Here is a 26,635-nt window from a genome sequence, read left to right on the forward strand (position 1 = left end):
AGATCAAGACCGCCTAAAGGCGGGCTTGGGCATTAAGAGGGTTAATACATTTTTCTGATTTAAATTGAAATTTTTTATTAATTGACGGCTAAATTTGAGTCGACGTATTCGGCTGCTGCGCCGACTGGCAAAAAATGGTTGGCGGCGACTGAAATCAGCAAATATCTTCCAAAAACAAATTTTGTTATGTAAAACATCGGTTTTATACCCACCACCATAGAATGGTAATGGGGGTATAATAAGTTTGTCATTCCGTTTGTAACACATCCAAATATCGATTTCCGACTATATAAAGGGATATAATAAGTTTGTCATTCCGTTTGTAACACATCGAAATATCGATTTCCGACTATATAAAGTATATATATTCTTGATCAGGGAGAAATTCTAAGACGATATACCGATGTCCGTCTGGATGTCTGTTGTAATCACGCTACAGCCTTCAATAATAAAGCTATCTTGCTTAATTTTTGCACAAACTAGTTTTTTGGCTCCAAGCAAGTCAAGTCCGAAGATGGGCTATACGGTCCATGTTTTGGTATAGCCCCCATATAAACCCCGATTTGGGGTCTTGGGCTTCTAGAAACCGTATTTTCGATCCGATTTGCTTGAAATTGGAAATCTAGAGGTATTTTAGGACCATAAATAAGTGTGCCGAAAATGGTGCCTATCGGCCCATGTTTTGGTATAGCCCCCATATAGACCGATTTCTCATTTTTACTTTTTCGGCTTCTAGAAACCGTATTTTCAATCCGATTTTCCTGAAATTGGAAATCTATAAGTATTTTAGGACCAAAAATATGTGTGTCGAAAATGAGGCGTATCGGTCCATAGTTCGGTATAGCCCCCATATAAACCGACCCTCGGATTTGGGGTCTTGGGCTTCTAGAAATCTTATTTTCTATCCGATTTGCCTGAAATTCGAAATCTCGAGGTATTTTAGAACTACAAATAGGTGTGTTGAAAATGGGTTGTATCGGTCTATGGTTTGCTATAGCCCCTATATAGCCCGATCTACCAATTTTACTTCTTGAGCTTCTAGAAACCGTATTTTCAATCCGATTTTCCTGAAATTGGAAATCTATAGGTATTTTAGGACCAAACATAGGTGTGTCGAAAATGAGGCGTATGTTTTGGTATAACACCTATATAAACCGACCCCCCTATTTGGGGTCTCGGGCTTCTAGAAACCTTATTTTCTATCCGATTTGCCTGAAATTCGAAATCTAGAGGTATTTTAGAACTACAAACATTTCTGCCGATTATAGTGTGTATCGGTCTATGGTTTGCTATAGCCCCCATTTAGCTCGATCTCCCGATTTTACTTCTTGAGCTCCTAGAAACCGTAGTTTTAATTCAATTTCCTTGAAATTTTAAATCTAGAGGTTTTTGAGGGCCATACATAGGTGTTCCGAATAAATTGTGTATCGGTATAGATTTTGACGTATCCCCCGTATAAACCTGCCCTCCGATTTGGGGTCTAAATTCTGTAGGTTTTTCAGAACCACAACTAGGTGTGTGTATCGGTGCATATTTTTAGCTTATATAAACTGTAGTTTTTATTCGATTTGACTGAAATTGGAAGGCCTGAAGGCGCACTGATCATGAAAGTTGCTTGAATCTGAAAGTAAAACTTCCACATCATTTCAATATATTATCATTCTATACATTATCAAGTAACACGCTACGACGAAGAGTTTTCAAAGGTAACTGTTATATTCGATTCATGGTGGTGGGTATTTAAGATTCGGCCTGGCCGAACTTACTTCTGTATATACTTGCTATTTTGTTTTTGTCACAAGTGTTAAATGGTTCCAAGAAATGGCAACAGTGGATGATCAATTTTCGAAGAAAATCATCTTCAGTGATGAGACACATTTTCACCTCAGTGGATTCGTCAATAAACAGTGATAATTTCGCTAATAAAAACATTTTTAAATTTAGCATTATTTTTTTTGCAATTTAATATTGTTTTTAGCATTTCATTTCAATGCTGACTTAGCAGCAACATTTTTTGAGATCTGGTCACAATGAGAAGTAGCCACGAACCTCTTTAGTCAATGACGAGTAAATCTCTGTTCACGATTTGGATGCAGGAAAGATGCGCTCAAGAAACAACATCTGATAATGACTCAAAAATAGTTGATAATATATAAAAAACCTTGAGTGAAATGTTGTCTGAAATTAGCATTACAAGAATTTATGGAAACTTTCTCGGCTAATAAAAGTTTTCAACTCAACGACATTGAAGATTGGAGGGACATAGTCCAAAAGAATTTGACTAAATGGTACATACGAAAATCTTAATCTCATAAGGTGAGTATTAAGTTCGAGTTTAGCCGCTAAAATCGCTAAAGTGAAAACTAAATCAGTAAGAAAAATGCATGAAATTATACATATTTGTTGCAAATTTTATTATAACTTGATGGGGAAAAGCCCAAAGCAAATTTTCACAAAGTTTGTATTCCTTAAAATGGATTATTAAAGAAAAGTAATCGTGAAAAAATTACGTTTTTAGCGGCTAAACTCGAACTTACTACCCACCTATAGATGTCGAAGCAATTCATTTATCTTGAAGAAAATCAGATTTTATATTTAAAGTAAGTCGTTTGAAAAATAAAGACCCATATGACAAAAAAAACACCATATTTTGAATATACATATAGTCCATGGTAGGCCCATTTGGTAGATATAAAATAGCACCCCCTTTTCGATATAAATCATCTTCATCATTTCGTAAGTGTACCAGGGATGGAAAATACAATTTTTAAGAAAGTACCAAAAAGGTATTTTTTTTTTTGAGCGAAAAAGTACTTCTCACTAAATTTCAACAAAAATTCCATTGGAAGTTTATTGCCAAGAGTTCCTTTAGACTGAATTTTAAAGAAAATAAAATGTTGACAAATTTTCTGAAGAACAAAATTTTCTATAGAATAAAATTTTGCAAAAATTTTCTATAGAAATAAAATTTTACAAAAATTTTCTAAAGAAATAAAAAAAGTAGAGGATGCTGATGAGGAATGTGGTAATTCCGAAACGTGCGTCCATCCAACCATATTGCAGTCTATAGGGCTTTGCCCAAATAAATTTGACAAACATTCTTTTCCTCTGTTGGTTAAGCTACTCTTGTAGTTTTGTCAACGCAATGGTTTTTAAGCTGAGATCAATACAACAAATATGATTGAAATAAAATTTTGCAAAAATTCTCTGTAGAAATAAAATTTTGCAAAAATGTCCTATAGAAATAAAATTTTGACAAAATTTTCAATAGAAATAAAATTTTGACCAAATATTCTACACAAATAAAATTTTGACAAAATTTTCTATAGATATAAAATTGTGACAAAATTTTCTATAGAAATAAAATATTGACAAAACTTTCTGAAGAAATAAATTTTTGCAAAATAATATTTTTTTGGTAGTTTTTGGTAAGATTCGCTGCAAATGTTGGTAGATTATTTTTGTCTAAAGTTTTGACTGTGACTGTATTAGTTCTGATTTATTTAGTACGCGATCGATAACTTCTTATCTAGAAAATGCTCGTGTGGAAGCATTATACAGAAACACATGCTCGAGTAAAACATTCTTGAAATTAAATAAAATCGTTTATTTGACAAAAATCGAGCTTTTCTTCCTGCATGAACTTGTATGCTTTCCCAAATTTTTAAAAGACTATTAGCAAATAATGTTGTTAAAGATTTTCTCAAAATATTAAAATATTTTGTCAAAACTATTGTACCATAAATCTGATATCGTTTCAAAAATGTCTACACAAAAGGTACTAAATAATTCGCGGGGGTACTACGGTACTGACCAGGGCGAAAAAGTATTAAAAAAATACTATAGTACTGTATTTTCCATCTCCGAAGTGTACTCATCGGTGTCGATTTGTGAAACCATTCTTCTATTTTTTGTTTTGGGTTTCAGCAGGAATTGTGTAAAAGATATAAAGTATAAAATAAATAAAAAACAATTTTTTTCTGTTTTTACGATTAACATTAAGGTTTCTCTTTGTTGTTTTGTTTTCTTGCTGATTTTCTTTTTCTTTTAATAATTAAAATTAATTTATAGAATTAATTAAAAAGAATACAAACACGAGGACTACAATTATAAAAAAAAAAACAATTTTTTTTATAGAAAAAAATTAAAAATTACATTAATGAGAGAAAAGGAGCGGATCTCTGGTTAAGACTTGTGTGCTATAATAAATATGTATATATGAAGAAAGTAAATCATAAAAAATAATACGAAATAGCAATACAAAAAATAAAAAAATAATACAAAAACAAATGAATTAATATTAAACATAAAATAAAGATTATAGAAAAAAATCAAATAAAAATACGTTTAAAAAATAATCATTATATAATTTCTTTCTTTACTTTACGTGACATCAGTTTGTTTATAATTTTTGTTTAAATATTGTATTTGTCTTCTCTATAATAATAAAACATGGGTAATTGTATAAAAGAGAGAGAGAGGTGTGGGGGGAATTAAAAGAAAAGGTTGGCGGTTTTTTGTTTCTTGGTTGGTGGGGTACGGACGATAGATCACACATCCGTTTATTTGTAGATGATGAAGTAGTTTGTTTTTTTTCTATACGATCAAGTTTAAAATAAAAATAATTAAAAAACAAAAACAAAAAAACTTTGTTGCTTCAGTTTTTATAGATAGAGAGTGTGTGAGAGTGAACAGAAGAAAAATAAGATTTGTTTTGCATCTTCGTGTTTTACACATCGTCCGATGCTGCTGTTGCTGCAGCAGAACCATTGGCATCTTCTTTATTGGTACTATTGCTGTCGGTGGTGGCTTTGGTGTCATTGCTGCTGCTGGTAGTGTTGTTAGTTTTTGGCGCAACACTATCGGTGTTATCCTCTTGCTCTCGTACTGTCGCCTCTAGAGCCCGTATGCGATTCTCGTGTTTGACAATAATAGCCTTTAGTTTGCGAATTTCATCGGTAATGTCACGCAAGTCCTTTTCCTGTAATTAAAATGAAATGAAGACAATTGGTTAGAAAATTTGTCTGTAAAGACGACATGTCCATACGTGACCATTGCTGTATACTTACAGTTATTCCGCTAACCGGCGCTGATGATGATGAATTATTATTGGCCGCACTGCTGCCACCAGATCCCAGTGTCGCACTGCTGGCACTCTTTGAGGTTCCTACGGCTCCCTTATTCAGAATATTCGCCTTCTTTGACACAGACAGAGATTTTGTCGCCGATTGTGATACATAGCCACCCTGTACAATAGAAACACGATCCTATTTAGATTTTTTAGTAATTCTGTTCTAAAAGGCGTTGCAGAACAAGCAAGCAACACAAAACACAACTAGCAATGAAGACAGTGGAGGCGGCAATGGCTGGACTCTCACACACAGCATATGATGACAACACAACATAATTTAGTTGTTGTGGATGGGAATGACTTGTTTGATGGTTGATTGACTGATTGATTGATTGTTTTATTTGAAGGTGGTATTTATTTGTTTAGGTTGATGGATTAGGTGAAATGAAGTTTCATTATTTTCTTTTTGGTGATGGACATAAGAAAGAAGCCATGATGATGTGTGGTTACAAAAGTGCAAACATTATTTTCATGAGAATTGCAAGGCTAAAAAATGCATTCCATTAAAAAAAAAAAAAACAAATCGTCTTCGCTTAATAGGGTGTTAAATTGTGATTGGAAGCATTCTCGAAAATAAACCCAAAGGAAGACAGAACAGGTGATTTGATTATATCACAGGATAATGTTGAGCTCATATTATTAATAATTGGGCAAAATATGGCGAAAACGCAATTAAACGACATGGCAAAAAAAGCATTCAAAAATCGAAGTGAACTTTTTTTCAAACGAAAAATATTGGAATACATTGAAAAATATGACGAACGGCTGTAAGACTCTATTCCTGTATCTTTGGATCACAGTTGAGGAAAAACAAGGATATTAATGAGTTCGGACAAAGTGATGAATGACTCTAGTTTTTAGGTCTGTGGTAATGTTAAACCGGGACCTTTAATGGCGTATTGGCCTGTATCGATAATTTATTTTGCTAGATTATGTTGATTAGAGGATCCATGTTTACCATAAAATATCATAAATTAGCTAGTTTTATAATTCTACTTGTGAATGGACCATAGTTACTGTTTTCGCCCTTTCCGTGGCTTTAATATGGAGAAAGAAATGCAAAAGGCCGCCAAGCAAATGTTTTTTTATTTTTTATTTATAATTATTAGTTATTATTACGTACTGCAAAACAAGAGCAGTTTCCTATACTTAAAATGCTAGAAACTGGTCTTTTATGTGGCCCCATCTAACCTTAGTGCAATTTTAGATTTTCACAAACATCCTTGGACGATACATATATGGAAAGTATAATAGAAAACTCTGGCAAGATCTATTCGAAAGATCAAAATCATAATTATCTGTGTGATTGGTATATAGGGTTGCCTGACTATAAAGGTTCGAAAAATTAGGAAAAGCAAACTCCCAAATCTATACCCTCTTGCTATCCTGTGCGTATACTAAATTTAAAATTTTGACAAAATTTTCTATAGAAATAAAATTTTGACAAAATTTGCTATAGAAATAAAATTTTGACAAAAATTTCTATAGAAATAACATTTTGACAAAATTTTGACACAATTTTCTATAGAAATAAAATTTTGACGAAATATTAGGAAAGGCAAACTCTCAAATCTATACCCTGTTGCTATCCTGTGCGTATACTAAATTTAAAATTTTGACAAAATTTTCAATAGAAATAAAATTTTGACAAATTTTTCTATAGAAATAAAATTTTGACACAATTTTCTATAGAAATAAAATTTTGAGAAAAATTTCTATAGAAATAAAATTTTGAGAAAATTTTCTATAGAAATAAAATTTTGACAAAATTTTCTATAGAAATAAAATTTTGACAAAATTTTCTATAGAAATAAAATTTTGGCAAATTTTCCTATAGAACTACAATTTTGACAAAATTGCCTATAGAACTAAAATTTTGACAAAATTTTCTTTAGAAATGAAATTTTTTATATAAAATTGTCTATAGAAATAAAATTTGGAGAAAATTTTCTATAGAAATAAAATTTTGACAAAATTTCTGTAGAAATAAAATTTTGATAAAATTTCTTATAGAAATATCTATACCCAAATCTATACCCTCTTGCTATCCTGTGCGTATACTAAATTTAAAATTTTGACAAAATTTTCTATAGAAATAAAATTTGCTATAGAAATAAAATATAGAAATATCTATGCCCAAATCTAAACCCTCTTGCTATCCTGTGCGTATACTAAATTTAAAATTTTGACAAAATTTTCTATAGAAATAAAATTTTGACAAAATTTGCTATAGAAATAAAATTTTGACAAAATTTTCTATAGAAATAAAATTTTGAGAAAATTTTCTATAGAAATAAAATTTTGAGAAAATTTTCTATAGAAATAAAATTTTGACTAAATTTTCTATATAAATAAAATTTTGACAAAATTTTCTATATAAATACAATTTTGACAACATTTTCTATAGAAATATAATTTTGAGTAAATATTCTATAGAAATAAAATATTGACAAAATTTTCTATAGAAATAAAATTTTGACAAAATTTTCTATAGAAATAAAATTTTGGCAAAATTTCCTATAGAACTAAACTTTTGACAAAATTTCCTATAGAACTAAAATTTTGACAAAATTTCCTATAGAACTAAAATTTTGACAAAATTTTCTATAGAAATAAAATTTTGACAAATTTTTCTACAGATGTAAAATCTTGAGAAAATTTTCTATAGAAAAAAATGTTGACTAAATTTTCTATAGAAATAAAATTTTGACAAAATTTTCCATAGAAATAAAATTTTGAGAAAATTTTCCATAGAAAAAAATGTTGACTAAATTTTCTATAGAAATAAAATTTTGACAAAATTTTCTATAGAAATAAAATTTTGAGAAAATGTTCTATAGAAATATAATTTTGAGGGAATATTCTATAGAAATAAATTTTTGGCAAGATTTTCTGTAGAAAAAAAAAGTTTTTGACAAAATTTTCTATAGAAATAAAATTTTTACAAAATTTCCTATAGAACTAAAATATTGACAAAATTTTCTATAGAAATAAAATTTTGACAAAATTTTCTTTAGAAATGACATTTTTTATATAAAATTGTCTATAGAAATAAAATTTTGACAAAATTTTCTTTAGAAATGAAATTTTTTATATAAAATTGTCTATAGAAATAAAATTTTGAGAAAATTTGCTATAGAAATAAAATTTTGAGAAAATTTTCTATAGAAATATAATTTTGACAAAATGTTCTATAGAAATATTAATTTGAGAAAATTTGCTATAGAAATAGAATTTTGAGAAAATTTTCTATAGAAATATAATTTTGAGGAAATAATATATAGAAATAAAATTTTGGCAAGATTTTCTATAGAAATAAAATTTTGCCAACATTTTCTATAGAAATAAAATAGTATACAAAATTTTCTATAGAAATAAAATTTTGACAAAATTTTCTTTAGAAATAAAATTTTGATAAAATTTTCTATACAAATAAAATTTTGAAAAAATTTGCTATAGAAATAAAATTTAAAAAAAAATAGATATAAACTTTTGACAAAATTTTCTATAGAAATAAAATCATCCTAAATCATTTTGAGATTGGTAAACGGAGCTGCGAAGGGATAAAAATCGGGAAATACACCAGCATAAATGTGTTATTTAGTGCTTCCAAAAGCACGGTAAATAGTAGGTAGCTACTAGTGAAATGTGATAGACGGTGAATCTCAAGAATAAACTTCAGGGTAGGGAAACTCTTCTCGTAGAACAAACCATAATAAGTTCAATGAGTCTATGAAAGCTCTTCACAAGGTGGTATGGTTACACATCTACTGATGTAATCTACATCTAATGGTTTCAATGGCATTTTAAAAAACCTGAAATATGAAGAAAAGGACGAATTTTATTTGTTCATCGGATTCAGTGGTCATGACCAACTCATAGTTGTGTTGTTCATATGGTGGCCCATGATACCTAACGATGAACGCTACGTTGTAACCTATTGGCACTAGAAAACTTCTTCGATATGACAAAAATCCCGAATTTTATTTGTTCATACGAATCAGTGATCATGACCAACTCATAGTTGTGTTATTCATATGGTGGCCCATGATACCTATCGATGAACTCTACTACTTTTGTATTCCAATATTTGATAGCAAGCACTGTGGGCATGTGCCATGCGAAAACTTACTTTAAGCGAGAAGGTTACAGGGTCAGCATCTTCACCCATAATCCATTTTTCCGCAGTGATGGCAGCATCTTCGGCTAAAGTGTCGGGATATAAGTCCTCTTGGAACAAATCCGATTTGCGGGGCACAGTCATTGAGATGACTTGACACAGGCCATTATTGTTGAGACGGTAAAATTTGGAAATTTCACAGGTTGTGACATCGCAACCACGCTTGGGCATCATACCAATGCCACGTTGTGGATCGGGTGTTTGGAAGGTATTGATATAATGAACAAATGGTGGCTCTGGGGTGACCTAGATTTGAACGAAACAAATGAAAATACAATTTTCATTGCAAAACAAAATGTGAACTTACTTCAAAATATCTGATCACAGAATCACCTTTACCACAGAGGTAAATTAAATTGGTATCAGGGTCATAGAGTGGGAACATTACACCGTTTGATGTATCCAATTCAACCATTACAATAGGATCACTGAGTGCATCGGGAGCGCGCAATGAATATTGCCGTTCGGATGATCGATTAAAACCGGTTGTAAAGATTAAACCATGGCGCAGGAATATGGCTCTTGTGGCCTTTGAGCCTTCGTGACATATTGCTTCACTTTCAACTTCACCAGTGCGGGGATCATAGATGCGAATCTTTTTATCCTTGCAGGTGGTAACCAACTTTGAGCCATCCCAATTAAAGCAGGCACTGTAGACAATATCGGGATGTGAGTCAATGTGTACCAGAATTTCACCAGTACCAACGTTCCAAATGACAACCTAGAAGTGAAAGAGAAACACATCAATTTGAGGTTATGTTAGTAATGAGACTTGACATTGTATCATCTGCGATTCAAGATCACGATTTTTACAAGGTAGTCTAATATGACATTATCTTGAGCAAAGAATGATGCAGACCCATATTTGTCGGTGGCGGCTGACACCAAATTCTTGTCTCCGGCGGCGGTGACTTGGCATATAAATTTGTGTATTCGACGGCGGAAAATTATAAATTATAAAATCAAATTGTGGTTATCCGTATGGTTATGAGACTCTTACAATCACATTTACATTTCTTTCATATCTTCTGAGCGCGGATGTTGCAAATTTTTTTATAGCAAAATTTTTGCAAAAAATTCAAAAGTTATAAATATTTATTTCCGTTTTAAACAAATATTTTTAATTATTTGGCGGTTAAATATACGTGGAGAAGAGTCAATTCGGCGGAGGCGTAGACTGGCAGAAAATGGTCGACGGACGGACATATATAGCGAAAATTTCTAATCTGTACTTTAGATTATAATTTGTTTCATAATCTCAGTGTCAATTTCATACAAAAATTTTATTCAAGTTTGTCACATAGGGCGCTTGTTTCAGTGATTTAATGCGAAATCTCTTAAACGAGACATTTATTGTCATTCGTCACTTACCTGATTATCTGAACCAGCTGTCAGTAGAACATTTAAAGCGGAGGGATGCCACACAACAAGACCAACACGACGCTGATGGAACACTAAATCGACAACAGGTTCTGTTAGGGTCCTCGATAAGCCACCGTCTGGAATTTGCCAAACTTTAACGACACAATCTTCAGAACCGGAAGCGATTACATTGTCATTGTGAGGACACCAGGCAATATCTAGAACAGGACCTTTGTGACCACCTACAAGAGGATGATCGGCAGCAATGCGTCCAACCTTAAAGAAAATATAAATAAAAATGTAAATAAATTGAATGGTATTAATTTTTTACTGGAGCTAACCAAGCTGCCATGACGCCTTATCTAAACTAACCCAAGTAAAATGTGCATAAGGTTACAAAAGTAAAGTGAAATAACATAAACTTTTTATATTATCTATTTTATAGAACATTCCCTTCGCCCCTTTCCCAACTGTGGGGAAGGCCATTTTGTAAGTTTGAAAAAGAAAAACAATTAATAATGACATAGAATCAATTCATGAGAATGGGGTGGATTTGTCAACAGCCTGTAGCTCAATTTGTTCCTTTTTTATTCGGTCCAGGGACCATTGTGATCGTTTTACCTTTCGGCTTAAAACCTTGGAAGGTCTAAGGGTATTAGGTAAAGACCTAATAAATACCCCGATACGTTGCCTACCACCCGAGTACTATTGCAGAGAAAAAAGTATGTTTTGTCTTTAATCACGAAATTTATTGGTGCGACTAATTTTTAATTTAAATTTCTTTAACCAGAGAAATTGTAGTATCAATGACAATTAAAAAATCAATTGACACAAAAAAAAAAAATATTTGTACAGTTAATTTTTGTTAGTTAATTAATTAAATTATTAAAAATTTAATTAGAAAAATTTTAGAGATATTTTTCTCTGCGTACGTGTGGAGAAAATGTTATTTTCTTGCCAAAAAAAAAAAAAAAATAACAAGATTGTCGAAATCATATATATAATGTCCGCTAAAATAACATAGTTACGACTAACATGTTACATGTTCACCGTCAAAAAAAAAAACATTTTTAGCTCTAGAAGGTGATCATGTTCCATAGAAATAATTTTTTGACAAAATTTTCTTTAGTAATAAAATTTTGAGAAAATTTTCTATAGAAATAAAATTTTGACAAAATATTTCGTTAAAAATAAAATTTTGTAAAATTTTAAAATTTTAATTGGAAAAATTGTAGAGATAGTTTTCTCTGCGTGGGTGTGGAAAACATGTTATTTTCTTGCCAAACCAAAAAAAAAAAAATAACAAGATTGTCGAAATCATATACATAATGTCCGCGAAAATAACATAGTTATGACAAACATGTTACATGTTCACCGTCCAAAAAAAAAACATTTCTTGTTCCATAGAAATAATTTTTTGACAAAATTTTCTTTAGTAATAAAATTTTGAGAAAATTTTCTATAGAAATAAAATTTTGACAAAATATTTCGTAAGAAATAATGTTATTTTCATGCCAAAAAAAATATATTTCATGTTAGCCTGATACCGAAACAGGCAATTGACGTCCAAATGCATTATATCTAATTATACAATTATTTTTCGAGCTTTATGGACAGATACATTACTAAAGGCTGTGGAAAGGTTCATTCGCCCGAACCGAAACATGTACAGTCCAGGCGTGTATAGATTTGTATCTGGCGTTTACTTTTCAATGGCTCTATTAACCATGTTCCTTAATCTATCTGCCCATAAAGCTAGAAAAATAGTTGTATAATTAGATATAATGCATTTGTTTCGGTATCAGGCTAACATGAAATATAATAAGCAACGATGAGCCCGTCGTAAAACTAGGAAAAACACGACTAATGTACGCGTTAGAATTGTTGTTGTATCCTGGAAACCAGTTTCTGTAAATTGTCACATGTTGTAGTTGACTGTAGAAACAATAAGCATTGTTCGACTGTTCACCACTTAGGTGAACTCTAACAAATTAGCTTTCTAAAAATAAATTTCGTGTTGTTGCATTACTACAAGGATGAAAAAGACTGTTTTTCATATGTTTGGCTATAAACATTATATGTTTGGAACACAAATTTTTAAACACAATATTTTTGAGTGCAAGCATATAATGTTCATAAACTAACATAACATGTTTGGGACATATATGTTAATATGTTAGAACATATTATGTTTGGGACATAAAATGTTTGTAAATATAATATGCTTGGATGCAAACATATATTAATTTAGAAATAGCCTATAAACATATATGTGTTTAGTAGCTTGGAGCGCTATTTAACAGGGAGCGATATTGAATTAAGTTGGTGGTTGTTGCTTGTTATTACAAAATTAACATTTTATTTTTCCTTGGGCAATTGATCAGCTACTTCTTTGATCCTTACAAACTGTGTGATCCGCTGTTCGAATCCCCGCTGGCAAAAGGTAAAATTAAAACAAAAAAATTGAATAATTTCTTCTACAATGTTTGTATTACAGAAAAAGGTGCTAAGATCTAAAAAATGTCGTGGAAGTGAGAAAGATGTGGGGGAATATACAATTAGGCAGAAACAAAATTTTGAGCATTCAGGTCGAAAACCTATGTTGTTAGCACCTATATTACCTGTTTATTTTCATAATTCGTCATGATTGTAAATAAATAAATAAATAAATAAAATTTTGAGCACAATATTGTTTGGGAGAATTTTTTTTAAGCATATAATATTATTGGGTGCAAAATGCTTCCAAACATATTATATGTTCACATAATAACATATTGTTTTTTGGAAGACAACATTATTGAATTTGGATGCAAAAATACAAAATGTTTGGAACTTAGACTACCCAAACATATATTGTTTAGACCAACATGCTTTCAAACATATTACATATTGGAAGAGATCAAACATATAAATGTTTGGGCAATACCCAAAAATGTATATGCTTGAAGCAAAATATGTTTGGGAGTATATGTTACAGAAGCGATTTTTTATTAGGGTGTATGTAACAAAACGAAATAAAAATAAGATTAAGGGACTTGTAAGTTATATGAAAAGATGATGTACAGTGGGAGAAAAGATGATTCAATTTGTAAGAGGAAATTTCCCAAATGTTTTCTCCATAAGGAGTTAGCATAAAGGGCCCAAAATTGAGTTATCTCTCCCAGCCAGATCTATACTAAAGGCTGTGGAAAGGTTCATTCGCCCAAACCGAAACATGTACAGTCAAGGCGTGTATAGATTTATATCTGGCGTTTTCTTTCCAATGGCTCTTTTATCCATGTTCCTTAATCTATATCTGTCCACACGGATGAAAAATACTGTTTTTCATATGTTTGGCTATAAACATTATATGTTTGGAACACAAATTTTTAAACACAATATTTTTGAGTGCAAGCATATAATGTTCATAAACTAGCATAACATGTTTGGGACATATATGTTAATATGTTAGAACATATTATGTTTGGGACATAAAATGTTTTTAAATATAATATGCTTGGATGCAAACATATATTAATTTAGATATAGCCTATAAACATATATGTGTTTAGTAGCTTGGAGCGCTATTTAACAGGGAGCGATATTGAATTAAGTTGGTGGTTGTTGCTTGTTATTACAAAATTAACATTTTATTTTTCCTTGGGCAATTGATCAATTGATTGTGTGGTCCGCTGTTCGAATCCCCGTCCGGCAAAAGGTAAAATTAAAATAAAAAAAAAATCATACAATTGAATAATTTCTTCTACAATGTTTGTATTACAGAAAAAGGTGCTAAGAACTAAAAAATCTCGTGGAAGTGAGAAAGATGTGGGGGAATATACAATTGGGCAGAAACAAAATTTTGAGCATTCAGGTCGAAAACCTATGTTGTTAGCACCTATATTACCTGTTTATTTTCATAATTCATTATGATTGTAAATATATAAATAAATAAATAAAATTTTGAGCACAATATTGTTTGGGAGAATTTTTTTTAAGCATATAATATTTTTGGGTGCAAAATGCTTCCAAACATATTATATGTTCACATAATAACATATTGTTTTTTGGAAGACAACATTATTGAATTTGGATGCAAAAATACAAAATGTTTGGAACTTAGACTACCCAAACATATATTGTTTAGACCAACATGCTTTCAAACATATTACATATTGGAAGAGATCAAACATATAAATGTTTGGGCAATACCCAAAAATGTATATGCTTGAAGCAAAATATGTTTGGGAGTATATGTTACAGAAGCGATTTTTTGTGAGCGTGCATAAAGCTCGAAAAATAATTGTATAATTAGAAATAAAATTTTGGCAAAATTTTCTATAGAAATAAACTTTTGAAAAAATTTTCTTTAGAAATAAAATGTTGACAAAATTTTCTACAGAAATAAAATTTTGGCAAAATTTTGTATAGAAATAAAATTTTGACAAAATTTTCAATAGAAATACAATTTTGACAAAATTTTCTAGAGAAATAAAATTTTGACAAAATTTTCTAGAGAAATAAACTGTTGACAAAACTTTCTATAGAAATAAAATTTTGACAAAATTTTCAATGGAAATAAAATTATGACAAAATTTTCTATAGAAATAAAATATTGACAAAATTTTCTATAGAAATAACATTTTTAAAAAATTTTCTATAGAAATAAAATTTTGACAAAATTTTCTGTAGAAATAAAATGTTGATAAAATTTTCTATAGAAATAAAATTTTGATAAAATTTTCTATAGAAATAAAATTTTGACAAAATTTATGTTATAAATAAAATTTTGACAAAATTTTCTTTAGTAATATTTTGAGAAAAATTTCTATAGAAATAAAATTTTGACAAAATTTTCTATAAAGTTTTGACAAAATTTTCCATAGAAATACATTTTTGACGAAATTTTCTAAAGAAATAACATTTTGACAAAACTTTGTACACGCTCACAAAAAATCGCTTCTGTAACATATACTCCCAAACATATTTTGCTTCAAGCATATACATTTTTGGGTATTGCCCAAACATTTATATGTTTGATCTCTTCCAATATATAATATGTTTGAAAGCATATTGGTCTAAACAATATATGTTTGGGTAGTCTAAGTTCCAAACATTTTGTATTTTTGCATCCAAATTCAATAATGTTGTCTTCCAAAGAACAATATGTTATTATGTGAACATATAATATGTCTGGAAGCATTTTGCACCCAAAAATATTATATGCTTAAAAAAATTCTCCCAAACAATATTGTGCTCAAAATTTTATTTATTTATTTATATATTTACAATCATAATGAATTATGAAAATAAACAGGTAATATAGGTGCTAACAACATAGGTTTTCGACCTGAATGCTCAAAATTTTGTTTCTGCCCAATTGTATATTCCCCCACATCTTTCTCACTTCCACGAGATTTTTTAGTTCTTAGCACCTTTTTCTGTAATACAAACATTGTAGAAGAAATTATTCAATTGTATGATTTTTTTTTTATTTTAATTTTACCTTTTGCCGGACGGGGATTCGAACAGCGGACCACACAGTTTGTAAGGATCAAAGAAGTAGCTGATCAATTGCCCAAGGAAAAATAAAATGTTAGTTTTGTAATAACAAGCAACAACCACCAACTTAATTCAATATCGCTCCCTGTTAAATAGCGCTCCAAGCTACTAAACACATATATGTTTATAGGCTATTTCTAAATTAATATATGTTTGCATCCAAGCATATTATATTTACAAACATTTTATGTCCCAAACATAATATGTTCTAACATATTAACATATATGTCCCAAACATGTTATGCTAGTTTATGAACATTATATGCTTGCACTCAAAAATATTGTGTTTAAAAATTTGTGTTCCAAACATATAATGTTTATAGCCAAACATATGAAAAACAGTCTTTTTCATCCGTGTATAGAAATAAAATTTTGACAAAATTTTGTATAGAAATAAAATTTAGACAAAATTTTCTATAGAAATAACATTTTGACAAAATTTTCCATAGAAATAAATTTTTGACAAATTTTTCTAAAGTAATACAATACAAATTTTGACAAAATTTTCTATAGAAATAACACTTTGACAAAATTTTCGATAGAAATAAAATTTTGACAAGATTTTCTATAGAAATAAAATTTTGGCGAAATTTTCTAAATTTTTCTATAGAAATAACATTTTTCTATAGAAATAACATTTAGACAAAATTTTCCATAGAAATAAATTTTTGACAAAATTTTCTATAGTAATAAAATTTTGACAAAATTTTATATAGACGTAAAATTTTGACGAAATTTTCTAAAGAAATAAAAGTTTGATAAAATTTTCTAAAGAAATAAAATTTTGGCGAAATTTTCTAAAGAAATAAAATTGTGACAAATTTTTCTATAAAAATAAAATTTTGGCAAAATTTTCTATAGAAATAACATTTTGGCAAAATATTCTATAGGAATAAAATTTAATCAAATTCAAAATTGCAATTAAAGGGATATGTATACACCCACGAAACACGTCTATTACACCGTGACAACCCAGCGAAAAAGCGTTGCCAAAAAAAAGTAGTGAAAATGTTTTTTTTGGATCCGGAAGTGGTGCAAAATTGGGGCAGATTTTAACATGATGACGGATGACCACTATTTCAACAGTCGTTGCACTGAATATGCATCACTTCTTTAGGTGTGATCCGAATTCAGTGTTTTGAATGTGAATTGAAAAATTTTGTGATATTTTGCCAGACAATTATTTTTTATGAGTTTTAATGCATTCTAACGCTTGATTGAAACATTTGACTCTGAATATTTTCAAAAAATCGCAATTTTTTCTATAATGAATTTAGAATTTTTTCGATAAAATTTAAATAATTTGTAACATTTTATTATTTATTACAACCTATTTATTTCTTTCAACCTATTTAAAAAAAGCGAGTTATAAAAAATTTAATCAAAATAACTTTCTGTACAGATAAAATAAATAACATCTTTGGGAGGACATTTTTGGAAGTGGTTTTAAAGTGATGCCTTTAGAACAACTTCCAAATTTTTTGCTGGGAAGTGATAAATCGAGGATTTACGCGTAAGAGCCCGAACGTAAAGAACAGTCGGCACAGTCAAGATGTGCCAAATCTAACAAAAGTTGCTAGCGAACGAAGCATTTTCAAGCAAAAAATTGCCTTTTTTCGATTTGATAAGTCATCCATCGTACTGTGCTAACTTGGCAGTGAATGAAATCTTTTCATTCCCGTCCATAAAAAAATAAAATAAGCAGTCAATGTTTTTCGACAGCTGGAGAAGCAGTTGATGCGTTCAGAATGCATGTTTTGGAGATATCTCAGAGTGGCAAAAGTGCTTCGACAATTGGTTCTTAATGGGGAATACTTTGGAAAGCAATAAAGCGATTATCGATGATTAATATTTGTTTTTGTTCTATAATCCCGAAATATAAAAGACAACCTTCGTAATAATTAGAAAACACCTCGGTGTGGGCCAGTCTAATCGAGTGCTTCCTTTTGTCTTGGGCTAAATCGAAATTGTCATAAAGCATTTTTAACATATTTACAGGTCTGCGATATTGCAAAATCTCTCAGATGTGATCTTAGCACATAAGCTATGCCAACATACTCGTAGTATGTGCTTATTTGTATACTGTGGCTATACAAATATTCATTTCTCTTCTAGTTTTTGTTTGTTTGTTTGTTTTGAATACATATCCGCCGGATATACATACTTATAGAATAGAACTGTGACGTGTGTGTAGTTAAAGCAGGTGTCAATTCCTAACAAGACTAATAATAATAATAGATTTTGACAGTTATTGCGAGAGCGAGGGAGATATTCTTAGTAACACATACATACATATGTATGAGTGGATGATTATAAATTTATGCATAAGATTTAATATAGAAATTTTGCGCTTCTTTTTGTCATAAATTTAATCGCACATTTATATGCATTTGCGAAACTGGGTTGAATTTGAGTGGAACAACACCATCAATATTGAAATGGTGCCATAATATGGTGGTGATGGCAATGCTAATGAAATGCAAATTCATTTTACCATGGTATTATGTGATGATTATGATGATGATTATAATTTGAAATGATCTTTGATACACGGCGGCGGAGATTTGACTACACCTCCAGCACGATTAAGAAATATATGAAATATATTCAAAACTTGCACTTTCATTGAATGTTGGTTATGTCAAAACAATGAATTAATAAATATGTAAATAATATACAGTGTTTTGGAAGAAATTAGTTCTAGCCTATTTTGTTAGCAAAGAGCTGAGTAGGGTCATTGAACATTATACGTTTTATTCCCACGATGATTTGAGTAATCTGTTATAAATCATAAAATGTCATGATATTTTCGATAATGGTAAGAAACATGAGTGGAATACTTTTTACAATGAACCATTACCAATAAAAAAAACAGAAGATAGTCATTTCTGTTTTTAAGCAGGAAAATTTATGGAAACATCAAGCAATCTGTCATTTCATATATTCAAATCAAATATCAGTACACTGAAAAAATAGATTAACATAAAGATTTCTTAATATCGCCAACTACAAAGTGAAAGATGTTAAAACCTTCTTTTCTCTAGAAGCATCGTAATCACTTGCGGTTATGATACTATTTAGAAATCTATTTACAAAACTTAATTTTATTTACGCTATTCAACTGCCACTACGTTATAAAATTATATATGACAATAAATGTTTTCTATTTCATTACTACCCTCTCATATAAAATACAATAGGGTTAAAATATACAATACTATATGGTTCATTATCTTAATTCGCAAATGAGTCATAATATTAGGGATTTTTCAAATATTACATTAACAGAAATAACAATATTAATGTTCTCTATTATTTGTTGTTAAAGGGTGATACGGTCAAAATTTGGTCAAGGGAAAACGCGTGTAAATCGGTGAAATCGTTTATTTAAAAAATCAAATTAAATTTATTTTTCAAGTTCAATTAGTATAAAATTCAGGAAAAATATTCAGTTAGGCTTTCGCTTTTCCAAATCCGAATTGCTGGGCCTCACGCTTGACACCTGCCATCAGATTTTGTACAGCCACCTTGTCCACCTTCTTCGCCGCAGAAAGCCAGTTTGCCTTGAACTGCTGCTCGTCCTTAGCAGTTTTTTTGGCCTTCTTTAGGTTCCGCTTGACAATAGCCCAGTATTTCTCAATTGGGCGGAGCTCTGGCGTGTTGGGAGGGTTCTTGTCTTTGGGAACCACCTGCACGTTGTTGGCGGCGTACCACTCCATGGCCTTTTTACCGTAATGGCAAGATGCCAAATCCGGCCAAAACAGTACGGAACAACCGTGTTTCTTCAGGAAAGGCAGCAGACGTTTATTCAAACACTCTTTCACGTAAATTTCTTGGTTGACAGTCCCGGAAGCTATGAAAATGCTGCTTTTCAAGCCACAGGTACAGATGGCTTGCCAAACCAGATATTTCTTTGCGAACTTTGACAGTTTTATGTGCTTGAAAATATCTGCTACCTTTCCCCTTCCTTTTGCCGTATAAAACTCCTGTCCCGGAAGCTGCTTGTAGTCGGCTTTGACGTAGGTTTCGTTGTCCATTACCACGCAGTCAAACTTCGTCAGCATCGTCGTGTACAGCCTCCGGGATCGCGCTTTGGCCGTAGTATTTTGTTTATAATCGCGATTTGGAGTCACTACCTTCTTGTAAGTCCGGCTTGTTTTTTGGCTCGATGCACGGTTGTAGACGATACACCCAGCTTATTTGCGGCATCTCGGAGAGAGAGGTTAGGGTTTCGCTTGAAACTAGCGGCAACTCTCTTTGTCGTCTCAGCGGCTTCCGGTTTTCGATTACCCACGATCCAGACTTCCTGGCTGTCGACAAACGTTCCCCAAACACTTTAATTACATTTGTAACGGTTGATTTGGCAACTTTTAGCGATTTTGCCAGCTTTGCGTGCGAGTAGCTCGGATTTTCGCGATGCGCGAGCAAAATTTTGATACGCTGCTCTTCTTGCTTGAACGGGATTTTGAAACCTGAAGAGTGAAATACAAAATCAAAATAGGAGCAACATTCTACACACACACACCTTCAAAATGAGGGGTGTTCAAGTTTTTTAAATGCAAAATTGAAAGAAATACGTCAAGTTTATATTGACCAAATTTTGATCGTATCACCCTTTATTTCTTAGATTTGTATGTTTTTTTCTATTTGACAAAGAAATCCTTGAGAAATTAATGTATTATGCCCACATTCTAAAAAAAAATTTGTCAAAATTTTATTTCTATAGAAAATTTTGTCAAAATTTTATTTCTATAGAAAATTTTGTCACAATTTTATTTCTTATACCGAAAGAATTCTCTTCTTCATTAACTATTATTCTAGAATTCTTAATTAAAACAACAAAATATTCACTCATTTTTTTTAAATTTTACGAAGAACATTTTACGAATATACGAAATGTTAACGAAATATTCTACATTAATTTTTCTTCGTAAAAATTTCGTACTTTTAACGAAACTTTATTCATACTTCATGATTTTTGCGAAACATTTTGCGTTCAAAATTCTTCATAAAAAGTGCGAAACATATTCTTTAAAATAACCAAGAAGTTTCACTGAAGTTGTAAAATTTCCGTTCGCGATATAAAATTGCCTCTTATAATGTGCTTGAGTGTATTCCTTTATTCTACTTTTTTATGCATGTCTATGCTACTTCTCATTTGGGTGGTAGCGTGCTATGAATAAAAGTGATGCAATGAATCTAAAAATTATTCAAAAACTTAAGATATAAAGTAGTGATGACATTTGTCATACTTGTTACTACAACCAAATGTACTTTCGACTAAAAATTTTTTTTACAAAAAAAAGTACGAAATTTTTTCATAAAAAGTACGAAACATTTTCATAAAAAGTACGAAAGTTTTTCATATAAAGTACGAACCAATTTCATAAAAGAACGAAATTGTTTCATAAAAAGTACGAAAATGTTTCATAAAAAGTACGAATTTTTTTCTTACAAACTACGAACAATTTGGAAGAACTTTTCTTCCTAAAATTTACGAAACTTTTCTTCGTAAAATACGAAACAATGACAAACTTCGTACTTTTAATGAAATTTTTCGTTCTTTTTACGAAGAAAATTCTTTCGGTATAGAAAATTTTATCAAAATTTTATTTCTATAGAATATTTTATCAAAATTTTATTTCTATAGAAAATTTTGTCAAAATTTGATTTCCATAGAAAATTTTGTAAAAATATTATTTCTATTGAAAATTTTGTTAAAATTTCATTTCTATAGAAAATTTTGTTAAAATTTTATTTCTATAGAACATTTTGTCCAAATTTTATTTCTATAGAAAATGTTGTCCAAATTTTATTTCTATAGAAAATTTTGTCAAAATTTTATTTCTATAGAAAATTTTGTCAAAATTTTATTTCTATAGAAAATTTTGTCAAAAATTTATTTCTATAGAAAATTTTGTCAAAATTGTATTTCTATAGAAAATTTTGTCAAAATTTTATTTCTATAGAAAATTTTGTCAAAATTTTATTTCTATAGAAAATTTTGTCAAAATTTTATTTCTATAGAAGGTTAGGTAGGTTAGGTGGCAACCCGATGTATCAGGCTCTCTTAGACTATTCAGTCCATTGTGATACCACATTGGTGAACTTCTCTCTTATCACTGAGTGCTGCCCGATTTCATGTTAAGCTCAATGACAAGGGACCTCCTTTTTATAGCCGAGTCCGAACGGCGTTCCACATTGCAGTGAAACCACTTAGGGAAGTTTTGAAACCCTCAGAAATGTCACCAGCATTACTGAGGTGGGATAATCCACCGCTGAAAAACTTTTTGGTGTTCGGTCGAAGCAGGAATCGAACCCACGACCTTGTGTATGCAAGGCGGGCATGCTAACCATTGCACCACGGTGGCTCCCATTTTCCATATTTCTATAGAAAATTTTAGAAAAATTTTTATCAAAATTTTATTTCTATAGAAAATTTTGTCAAAATTTTATTTCTATAGAAAATTTTGTCCAAATTTTATTTCTATTGAAAATTTTGTCAAAATTTTATTTCTGTTGAAAATTTTCCCAAAATTTTATTTCTATAGAAAATTTTGTCAACATTTTATTTCTATAGACAATTTTGTCAAAATTTTATTTCTACAGAAAATTTTGTCAAAAATTTATTTCTTTAGAAAATGTTGTCAAAATTCTATTTCTATAGAAAATTTTGTCAACATTTTATTTCTATAGAAAATTTTGTCAACATTTTATTTCTATAGAAAATGTTGTCAAAAGTTTATTTCTATAGAAAATTTTTTCAAAAGTTTATTTCTATGGAAAATTTTGTCAAAAGTTTATTTTTATAGAAAATTTTGTCAAAATTTTATTTCTATAGAAATTTTTTTTTCAAAATTTTATACTAAACAAAATTTTGTCAATATGTTATTTCTATAGAAAACTTTGTCAAAATATTATTTCTATAGAAAATTTTGTCAAAATTTTATTTCTATTGAAAATTTTCCCAAAATTTTATTTCTATAGAAAATTTTGTCAACATTTTATTTCTATAGACAATTTTGTCAAAATTTTATTTCTACAGAAAATTTTGTCAAAAATTTATTTCTATAGAAAATGTTGTCAAAATTTTATGTATACAGAAAATTTTGTCAACATTTTATTTCTATAGAAAATGTCAAAATTTTATTTCTATAGAAAATTTTGTCAAAAATTTTATTTCTATACAAAATTTTTTAAAAATTTTATTTCTATAGAAAATTTAATCAAAATTTTATGTCTACAGAAAATTTTGTCAACATTTTATTTCTATAGACAATTTTGTCAAAATTTTATTTCTACAGAAAATTTTGTCAAAAATTTATTTCTATAGAAAATGTTGTCAAAATTTTATGTATACAGAAATATTTGTCAACATTTTATTTCTATAGAAAATGTCAAAATTTTATTTCTATAGAAAATTTTGTCAAAAATTTTATTTCTATACAAAATTTTTTAAAAATTTTATTTCTATAGAAAATTTTATCAAAATTTTATGTCTACAGAAAATTTTGTCAACATTTTATTTCTATAGAAAATTTTGTCAAAAGTTTAATTCTATGGAAAATTTTGTCAAAATTTTATTTCTATAGAAAAAATCAAAACTTTATTTCGATAGAACATTTTGTCAAAACTTTATTTCTATAGAAAAAATTTTCAAAATTTTATTTCTACATACAATTTTGTCAAAATTTTATTTCTATACAAAAATTTTCAAAATTTTAGTTCTATAGAAAATGTTGTCAAAATTTTAGTTATATGGAAAAAATTTTTCAAAATTTTAGTTCTATAGAAAATTTTGTCAACATTTTATTTCTATAGATAATTTTGTAAAATTTATATATTATAGAAAATTTTGTAAAATTTTTATTTCTGTAGAAAATTTTGTTAAATTTTTATTTTTATAGAAAATTTTGCCAACTGTGGCAACCGTGCTAGCTATCCATTCAACACCAGCCGTTTTGTACGGGTCGACCTAAGTCAGTATTTGCTTCCTTCTTTTTAACACTAACAATAGTTTTTATATTAAGCAAATTATCCCAAAAATTAGGTCATACAATATTTGTTTTTAAATATAAATTTGTTTGCCCTCAGTGTATAACAGAAAGTGTGTTAACTTTTTTTGAATATCATAGAAAATGATGATGGAAAACTCATATTGCTACATCAATATAAACATTGGCGTTCCAAATTTTCCAACCACATGCTCAAACATTTCGCTAAGACCGTAAATTTAAGACACAATAATAATCACCATCACGGTGAATACCGCAAACAACGAATTTATCCTACAGTGACCAAATTTGAATATTAAATAAAATTGAGAATAAGAACAAAAAGGCAGTATTCATTTGTGACTATTTTTGGGAAATGAAGCAGAAATTATTTATAAATAGAAAAATACTTGATTGGTTCATGCGTTATAATATATGTATGAGAAGCAGTGTTCTATTGGCCATTGGCCAAGAAAATGGGGTAACGCGCGCAAAAAAACCCCCGCATTAGACAACGTCAAAGAAACAGATGAATGAAAAAAAAAGAAAAATAAAATAGAAATTTACTTCCACGGATATTTTATTTGGTTTATATCGTGATCGCATACTTTGCGTAGATTCAAAAAGTTACGTTTTCCCTTCTAATGATTACAAGAACATTTTCTTAAGAAAGTGGATCATCATGAACTTTAAGATCACACTAAAATAGTTTGAAATGTAGGAAACATTTTCTTAGAATAAGAAAAATTTTATTATAGAAAAGGTTATGAACTTTGCTTTTTTCAAATTTGGATTTTCCGGCCAAGTCATATACTCAATAACAAGTAAACCATCCAAGACACTAAGCCAATTTAACTCTATTTTGGTTCATGGAAATTAAACTAGATAATTCCCTAAAAAATTTACATTACTGACATGAGACGTATCTTTCGCTCCCAATCAATACCAAAATCCTTTTGGTGTCCTTTTAGAGTTATAAGGTTTTTTTGATTTTTGCTCAAGTCGACTCTTTTCAAATTTGAGATTTCACATTTGTCCACACAATTTTTTTTAAATCAATATAAGTGATCCGATTTAATTCAATAGAGGACGTCCCCAATGTAAATAATAGTAAAGTAAAACACATTTTTTTGGGTAAAATCAAAACAAAATCATTTGTTTCATATAAAAAATCCGAAAATTAACATACACAACTATGCATTTCAATAAAAAAAAAAACAACATAACGAAAAATTAAAACTTTAAAAGCAACAAACGCATCCTATTGAATTTGGAAAAAAAATCGGATCAAATTTAGATATAGCCCCCATATATATTTATCGACCGATTTCAAATAAGATTTACATATAGCTCTCATCGCCCTATTTTCCCAAATTGAGACTTAGGTTTATTTCGCAAACTTATTTTAGTCATATCTTTTAAATATTTGGTTTACAATTCAGTAGGACACAAATAACTGGCAGTTGTTTCTACGTTTCTGTATTCTAATTTTATTGATACTATATTTAAAGCTACAAAGGTCCTTAAAAATGTCCTTATTTTAAAGAAGGTGCATCTATGGCTCGGAATCAATACCAAAATCCTTAAGGGAAGGTCAAAATCTTTGGATTCAAGTAAACTTCCTTTGAGTGTATGAGATAGTCGAACCCGCCCAACTTTCTACTTCAATCACTTGTTTCACTTCTTATATTTATTGCAAAACTGTTCATTGTACTAGAGTTTTGTTTGCTACAAAAAAACTGGGAAGAAACTTGCAATTTCTTTATATGTAAAATGTCTCTCTTTTGCTGGCTTTTTGGTGTAAATGAACGACTTCCAGTAAAAAATTTTGAACCCAGCTAATATCGTCATTTTCGAAGCAAAAGTGGGATAATCGGCATTTTCTATTTTTTGAGTAAAAAATCGTCAATTGGCAAATTGACAGCACTGGATGTCCCATCCTTAACAAAACTGACACAATTTGTTCGAAAATTTCAACTGAAATAAAGTTAAAGCCAATTTAAATTTATTTCAGTTCATAGAATTATTATGTTTGGAGAAAGTTTCTTTTACTCTAATAATTTTTTGCTTGCCTTAGTTAAATGAATTAAAGAACGGGAAAAAATATACACAAATGAAGATACAGATTTACTCATTTCGTACTTCTCACAAAATAGTTCATTATTTGTAAATTTTACTACAAATGCGACTTGATCTTGAACTTCGTATGGCACTAAAGACATTCTTATAATTTTTAACTCCAAGTTTTTCCTTCAAACTACAAAATTTTCTGTAAGCAAGTGAAAAAAAATAATTATAAATTTTAAATTAAATTTTCTTGAATTTGTCGAAAAATATTTACTTATTTTTGTGATATCGGCGTTTGTAATACTGTTTAGTTAAAATTTTCTAAAAATAATCCAAATTTTCTAAAATTAACCAAAAATG

The 26,635-nt window shown here is 29.5% G+C and overlaps 1 protein-coding gene across 7 annotated transcripts in view; it reads right to left on the minus strand.

Moving 5' to 3' along the window:
- Window positions 1-4,670: 4,670 nt before the first annotated feature.
- Window positions 4,671-26,635, minus strand: part of coro (protein coronin) — a 76,563-nt gene continuing 54,598 nt past the window's right edge. For 6 of the 7 annotated variants that reach the window (XM_075313237.1, XM_075313234.1, XM_075313239.1 and 3 more), the window contains 5 exons: window positions 10,683-10,949; window positions 9,619-10,032; window positions 9,264-9,557; window positions 5,070-5,267; window positions 4,671-4,981 (listed from right to left, as the gene is read on the minus strand). In XM_075313237.1, coding sequence (XP_075169352.1) covers window positions 4,730-4,981; window positions 5,070-5,267; window positions 9,264-9,557; window positions 9,619-10,032; window positions 10,683-10,949 — 1,425 coding nt within the window. In that variant the 3' untranslated portion in view covers window positions 4,671-4,729. The remainder of the gene's footprint in view (window positions 4,982-5,069; window positions 5,268-9,263; window positions 9,558-9,618; window positions 10,033-10,682; window positions 10,950-26,635) is intronic. The other variant, XM_075313240.1, reaches the window with a different exon arrangement.

The sequence above is a fragment of the Haematobia irritans genome, chromosome 5 (assembly GCF_050003625.1).
Source record: "Haematobia irritans isolate KBUSLIRL chromosome 5, ASM5000362v1, whole genome shotgun sequence".
NCBI classification, from domain to species: Eukaryota; Metazoa; Arthropoda; class Insecta; order Diptera; family Muscidae; genus Haematobia; species Haematobia irritans.